This window comes from Nicotiana tomentosiformis, chromosome 9, assembly GCF_000390325.3.
Source record: "Nicotiana tomentosiformis chromosome 9, ASM39032v3, whole genome shotgun sequence".
Classification (NCBI taxonomy): Eukaryota; Viridiplantae; Streptophyta; class Magnoliopsida; order Solanales; family Solanaceae; genus Nicotiana; species Nicotiana tomentosiformis.
The window spans coordinates 8,195,401-8,202,662 of record NC_090820.1 but is presented as its reverse complement, the minus strand read 5'-3'; the positions used below and the strand labels follow the sequence as shown (position 1 = coordinate 8,202,662).

Genomic DNA, 7,262 nt, shown 5'->3' with positions numbered 1-7,262 from the left:
TGGTTCACCTTCGTCTGCAGTTGCCTTGATCCTTGCCAGCATGACAGTGACATTCCACTTTCACGAGCGATCCTCATAGCATCCATCATGGTAGGGTACCCGATAAATTTGGGGAACCTCATGGCCCAGAACATATCCAAGGCAACCGGGAAGGAAGAATGGTCTTACCCTTACCCCAATTTCATCACTATATACCTAGAGGACTAGCGGGTTGAGGGGAGACACTTTGATATGAAGGTGAAGCCAAAAAGGCCCTTCTCCTGGTACAGTCTTCAGGGTCCAGACAACCCCAAGTCCAAGGGAAAATCCACCACCTCCACTGGCCAGTCTGAAGAGCCAGGGATAGTGGCCACTGGGTCCGTGCCTTCCACAGCCGAGGGGTCATCTGCTTCCATGCCATATCCATCCTCTGGGCCATCCACTTCTATCCCACCATTAGTGCCTTCTTCATCAGCTTACCCTCAGACTGCACTGAGGGTAAATCGGACTTTGGCCGACATCAACAACTGGATGCAGGTAGCTACATCAAAGCTATCTGCCTTATCCAGTGCAGCAGCATCTCAGGCAGTTCCAGAACAACTCCAAATGCCTCCATCAGTGGAGGAATCATTGAAGAGTATTCTTGAAAACCAAAAGAAGATTCTGGAGTCTCTGGGTGCACATGAAAAGGTAATCAAGGCGCTGGGTAAACAGGTGAGGAAAAGAAGAAGGGTCAAGAAGAGTTGAAGAAGGAGGTGGCGAAGCTCACTTCCGCCAGCGATATTCCTCTAGATCTCCTTATGGGAGAGACTGCCCATGCAGCACAGACAGCTCAGCCAGTACAGGTACCAGAGCAGGAGGCTGACAGAGAGCCGGTGAGGAGAGTGGTGATACCCCAGACGGAGGACTTGGAGATTGAGCTGGAGGACCCCGAGGGAGGTGATGAGTCTGGCCAGCCACAGGACCCCACCAGGGACCTCATGCAGACAAAGGCCTCATAAGGAGTTCTCAATTATTGGGTACAGATTTAGTTTAGGAGGCCTTGGACAAGGTCAAGATTATACAGGATCGACTTCGTACAGCTCAGTCCAGGCAAAAGAGTTATGCCGACCGTAAAGTTCGTGATATGGCATTCATTGTCGGGGAGAGGGTATTACTCCGGGTATCGCCCATGAAAGGTGTTATGAGATTTGGGAAGAAGGGCAAGTTGAGCCCTAGGTACATCGGACCATTCGAGATCCTCGAGATAGTGGGGGAGGTAGCTTATAAACTTGCGTTGCCTCCAGGGTTATCCTCAGTTCATCCGGTATTCCATGTGTCTATGCTCCGAAAATATCATGGTGACCCATCCCACGTGTTAGATTCCAGCTCTGTCCAATTGGACAAGGATTTGACTTATGAGGAGGAGCCGGTAGACATTGTAGACCGGCAGGTTTATTAGTTGAGGTCAAAGAGTTACCCTTCAGTTCGAGTGTAGTGGAAAAGTTAGCCTGTTGAGGTAGCTACTTAGGAGTCCGAGTCAGATATGCGGAATAGATATCCCTACTTGTTCGCCAGTTCATGTACTTTTCTATGTCCGTTCGAGGACGAACGTTTGTTTTAGAGGTGAAGATTGTGATGACCCAAAGGGTCACCTTGTGAATTAAGACTCTATTCCGGGCCCGTTAGCCTTAAAAACCTTTTTTTTTTACTCACTTCGATTTACGTGCGCAGTCCGAGCGTAAATTCGGAAAGCCTTTATGTGGAAATTTATGAAGTAATAATTTTTGGGATTTAAAATTTATTTTTAGTTGACTTTGGTCAACGATTTGAGTAAATGAACTTGGACCCGTGTTCCAACGGTCCCAGAAGGTCCGCAGTAAAATATGAGACTTGGGCGTATGCCCGGAATCGAATTCCGAGGTCCCTAGCTCGAGATAAAGAAATTTTGATGAAAATTGTAAGACTGAAATTCTATGGATTTAAAGAAATTGATTAATGTTTGATCTCGTTGGTATCGGGCCCGTATTTTAGTTTCGGAGCCCGGTAAAAGTTTAATATAATATATAAGTCATGTCTGTGAAATTTGGTAGAAATCAGAGTTTATTTGACGCGATTCGGACGTCCAGTTGAGAAGATATGAATTTTAAAGTGTTCTTGAGAATTTTATTTGATTTGGTGCTAAATTCATAGTTTGAGGTGTTATTTTGGCGATTTGATCACGCGAGCAAGTCCGTATGATGTTTTTAGACTTGTGGGCATGTTCGGTTTGGAGCCCCGAGGGCTCGGGTGAGTTGCGGATATGCCACAAAATGTTTTGAACTTAGAAAAGTTTGTTGGTATAACTGAACCTGTTGCAGGCCTCTGATCTCGCAATTGCGAACATAACAGGGTCCGCAATTGCGAGGCTTTCATCGCAATTACGATCAGAAGCTTGGGCCAGCAGTTCTCGCATTTTCGAGGTTACCTTCGCAATTGCGAAGGGAGTTTGGGAAGGGCAGGTTCGCAAATGCGAACATCTACTCGCATTTGCGAGGTTCAGTGGTCGCAAATGCGATACTTACCTCGCATTTGCGAAGGCAACAGGATTGTAAAGGGCATCGCAATTGCGATTGTTCCTTTGCATTTGCGAAGCTCAGGTCGCAATTGCGATATCTGCAGCTGAGTAAAAAGGGACTTAGCCGGGATTTTTCATTCATTCTTCAAATTTTCAAAACCTAAACCTCAAGGGGCGATTTTCCAAAAACTAGATCTTCCCCAAATCATAGGTAAGTGATTCCTAACTCTTTTCTTTCAATCTTTTACATCTTATAACAAGATTTCAACCTAGAATCTAGAATTTTTATGGTGAAATTAGGATTTTTGAGTAGAACTTAGGAATTTTGAAATTTGGGGATTTAGACCTCGAATTGAGGTCGGATTACAAAACCAATTGTATATCCGGGCTCGGGGGAGAATGGATAAACGGATTTTGGTCCGAACCTCGAGTTAGGACAAAGTGGGCCCGGGGTCGATTTTTCGACTTTTTGGAGGAAAATTTGGGAAATTTAATTTATGCAATATAATTGATTCCTTTAGCAGTATTTAATATTATTGAGTCATTTTTGAATAGATAAGAGTGGTTTGGAGGTGAATTCCAAAGGAAAAGCTGTGATTGAGAATTAAGTGACCTTCGGAGCGAGGTAAGTGTTGTGTCTAAACCTGACTTGAGGGAATTAGGAATCTTAGATTATTTTCTAAGTGAAATTCATATGAGCGGCGTATATGTGAGGTGACGAGTACTTATGCGCCGCCAATTTACCTGTTTTCCATGTTTCTCTATTTTTCTTATATTGTCATATTCCTATGCCTAATTGCTAGTGTTATACTAGTATTGTTCAATTTATCATTTTTATCATGTTTAAGGATTTTCTGGTGATAATTGAGTTTTTATTTCAAAGTTGAGATTGATATTCTGGAACCAAATGTTGAAGTAATGTTTGTACTTGTTATTCTATCTCCCTGTTGTTATTTATGCATTGCATTATGGTAAGGGAGAGTGTTAATGCACGAAGGGTGATGTCGTGCCATATTGTGAGTGTTAATGCACGAAGGGTGATGCCGTGCCATATTGTGAGTGTTAACGCACGAAGGGTGATGCCGTGCCATATTGTGAGTGTTAATGCACGAAGGGTGATGTCGTGCCATATTGTGAGTGTTAATGCATGAAGGGTGATGCCGGCAATATTATGAGAGTTAATGCACGAAGGGTGATGCCGTGCCATGATATGAGAGTTAATGCATGAAGGGTGATGCCGTGCCGTTTCTATTAATCATTTGGTGAGATTGAGATTAAAAGCACGAAGGGTGATGTCGTGCATTTTTCCTTTATTGTATTCACTGTTCCTGTTGGTTTATGGTATATTGACTGCTCCGGTGATCATTCTGTTGTAGTTCTTTATTTTGAATTCCCCTCAGTATGTTCCCCTCCCGACATTTCCTATCCAGTTCTTCATTTCTATTATTTGTATATATACTGTTAAATTGTACAGGTTGATTCGTAGGTGCCTTGCCTTAGCCTCGTCACTACTTCATCGAGGTTAGGCTCGACACTTACCAGTACATGGGGTTGGTTGTACTGATACTGCACTCTGTACTTTTTGTGCAGATTTTGATATCGGCTCGGGTTGATCGAGATGTTTTTGCTATTGGTCCGCTGTCCGGAGACTCAAGGTAGATCTGTCGGCGTTCACAGATCTTGAAGTCCTCGTCTATATTTTCTGCTCTACTGTTTCTTTCATTCAGATAGTTGTATTTCTTCAGACTATTACTTGTAGTAAATTCTAGAATGCTCGTGAATTGTGACTCCAGATCCGGGTGGTAGTAATTAATACAATTTTATAATATTCCGCACTTATTATATTTCATCTTAGTTAATTATTGTTAATTACTGAATAGAAATAAGGAATTAGTTTAATGATTCTCTAACGTTGGCTTGCCTAGCAAGTGGAATGTTAGGAGCCATCATGGTCCCGTCCTTGGTAAATTTCGGGTCGTGACATTCATGCACAATTTTGAACTGTTAAAACAAGTGTCACGTCATCAGTGTGTCAGTTTCTTTTCTTTGCCTTTTGTGAACCCAAACGTCTCACCCGTTAGAAGTCGACCGACTCCCAAAACTGCCGCCTTTTCTTAACCAGTCCCTCATCAATCTTAAATACATCTATCACTGTCACAACTCCTCGCATCAAACGTTAAATTTTTCCTTCTTCTTTCTCTCTTTATAACTACCCATCTCTTCTCCTCAACTCATCACTTCTCTCCATGGCTGAAAATCACGAAATCTCAAGTGTTACAAGTGACACCCCTATTGACTCCTCAGCTATTCAACCACCGATTTTAGACTCATCCCTCAACACCACCACTAGCCAAAACCCTAGGGCAGAGTCACCCCCACACTCTGTCTCCTCTCCTACCCAATCGAGTTCTGGTTCTCATAGGAGTCGCAAAATCACAACTCGTAAAAGATTAGTATTTACAAGCTCTCCTTCTGCCTCGCCGAAAATACTGTTGAAAGGGTCCTGTTAATGAAGAAGAAAATCAGGAAATCTCTAGTCTTCCTTTGGATGAAGGATGAAAGCTCAAATGTAGATCAAAGTGCTGGTTCTGAGAATGCTTCAGTTCCCAATCTTGATCCTACAGGTACAACTTCTTCTTTTTTTGCGATTTCAATGGAGTTACAAGAGAAAGAAGCAATAGAGAACAAGCTATCTATGTCTAATGAAGGAGTTGTTATAGAAAGAAGTGAGGATGGGTCTGAGGCTCAGGGGGAAGAGTCTAAGACTGTGGTAGAGGGTAGAGAGCTTGTGCCTGTTGAACATTCGGCACAGGCCAATACTACTGGGGTCCCAAATGAGGGACCTGATCCCTTCTCAGAGGATCCAACTCAGGGGTCCTCTCAAGAGCCCCATGTTTGTATTGATCCTGCTCTCTCCCCTCATTTCGATGCTGAGCCTTTTTCTGTGGTTGTGCCTGAGATGAGATCTGAGTCTAAAGAAGTAGTTGGGGAAAGTGAAGAGGATTCTGATGATATGCCAATTGCTTTCTTGACTAGGCGTAGACCAATGGTTGCTCAAGAGTCTACTCCAAAGCGACCTACTACAAGGTTGCAAAGGAAGGAGGCTCTTGAGTCTGCACTTAAGAACAACCAAGCTAAGTCAAGGAGAAGAAATTAGTGAAAGATGGGAAAGTTGTGAGCGAGAAGACAGTATTAGTTGTGAATGTGGATGATGAAGTAGAAGAGGAACCTGGTTCCTTAACTAGAAAACGCTCACAGAATCATGGTCTCCCCAAGCCTAAAAGGGGATCTTCTATTTCTGTTGAAAGTCTGAACAAGTCTGCTAATGCTGTCGCTAATGAAAATGTGGTGAATGAATCTGGTGATAAGTTGGTAGAAGAGTCTGCTGCCAGGATGATGGAAGAATTGGGTGAAAGGTCTGTAAAGTCTGATGATAAAGGAAAGAATGTTTGCAAGTCTGCTAAGTAAAAAGTTGATAGTGATGAGGAACCTGGTTCCTCAAAGAAGGCCAAAGTTGGTGATCCAATGAGTGTTGGGAAAGAGAAGTTAAGGAATCAAAAGGTGCTATGGGGTCGCACGTTTGCCCCTGACATTTTGGAAGAGGCTGGTATGAGACAGCTGGTTGAAATTTGTGAGTTTCAACAGTGGATATATTTGTTCACAAGTGATGCTCCAAAGGTGTATGAGGAGGAAGTTCAAAGTTTCTATGCCGACCTCTTCAAAGTTGAGGATGATCACATCTGTGTACTGGTGAATGGATTTGATATGGTAATGGACTCTGCTTTGTTTAGATCTATTCTGGGTGTGCCTGCTGAAGGGTTGTCTAGTGTTCAGGGATCTTGTTCTCAAAATTTCAGAAACACCATCTTGAAGGACAGAGCAGTTCAGTAAGGGGAACGGGTACAGAAGAAGGCCCTCCTTCTAGTGTCAACTGCTATTTGAGATGGTGAACAAGGTCTTTCTCCCTCGTGCTAAGAGAAGATCTATCACTTCTCGTGCAAACCTGTTCCTCATGGAAGCACTAGACAACTTCACTACCATCAACCTGCCTGGGATCATGATAGAGCACATGCAGAAAGTGGTAGATTTTAAAGATGGTAATCATGGGCTGCCTTATGGGTTCCTTCTCACCAAGGTCTTTGAGTACTTCAAGGTTCCTCTGGGACAAGCTAAAGTGGGCACTAAGAAGCAAACTTCCTCCAAGTCCACTCTGGAAGAATGTGAGTGCATTGATAGGGCTGGAGGAGTTGGAAGCACTTCAACCATTTCTCAGTTGATCAATGCTCAGAACAGTGCTACTGCTGAGATAAGACAGTTAAAAGCAAGGAATGCTATTCTTGAGAGTCAGTTGAGTCAGTTTCAGGAGACACTTGGTTCCAGTATCTCTCAAAGTGAACAGGTTTCCCTTCTGACCAAGGAAAATGCTGAGCTCAAGAAACAGATGGAGGACCTGAAAGAGAAACTGTTCAATGAGCAAATGTCAGCGAATGCTCGAATGGATCTCATCCTCAAAACCCTTGCCTCTGCCTCTAAGCCCTCTCTTTCCAGTGCTCCCTAAACAGTGTCCCCTCAGTGTCAAGTCTTAAGTATTGGTTTCCTATGATTTTTTTAATGATGTTTGTGGTATTTATTTTTGTTGTTCTGAATTGTGGATGGTTGTCAATAACATTGACTCTGCTTCCTGTTTTCAAATCCAAATTGTTGATGGAAGCTTTTCCCTTTTTTGTTGTATATGCCTTGTCTTTAT

At 43.1% G+C, this 7,262-nt stretch overlaps 1 protein-coding gene across 1 annotated transcript; it reads left to right on the top strand.

Moving 5' to 3' along the window:
* The first annotated feature begins 231 nt into the window (after positions 1-231).
* Positions 232-980, top strand: LOC138898353 (uncharacterized). The gene is made up of 2 exons (XM_070184412.1): positions 232-616; positions 694-980. The coding sequence occupies exons 1-2, from the start codon at positions 232-234 to the stop codon at positions 978-980; spliced, it is 672 nt and encodes a 223-aa protein (XP_070040513.1).
* The last annotated feature ends 6,282 nt before the right edge of the window (positions 981-7,262 follow it).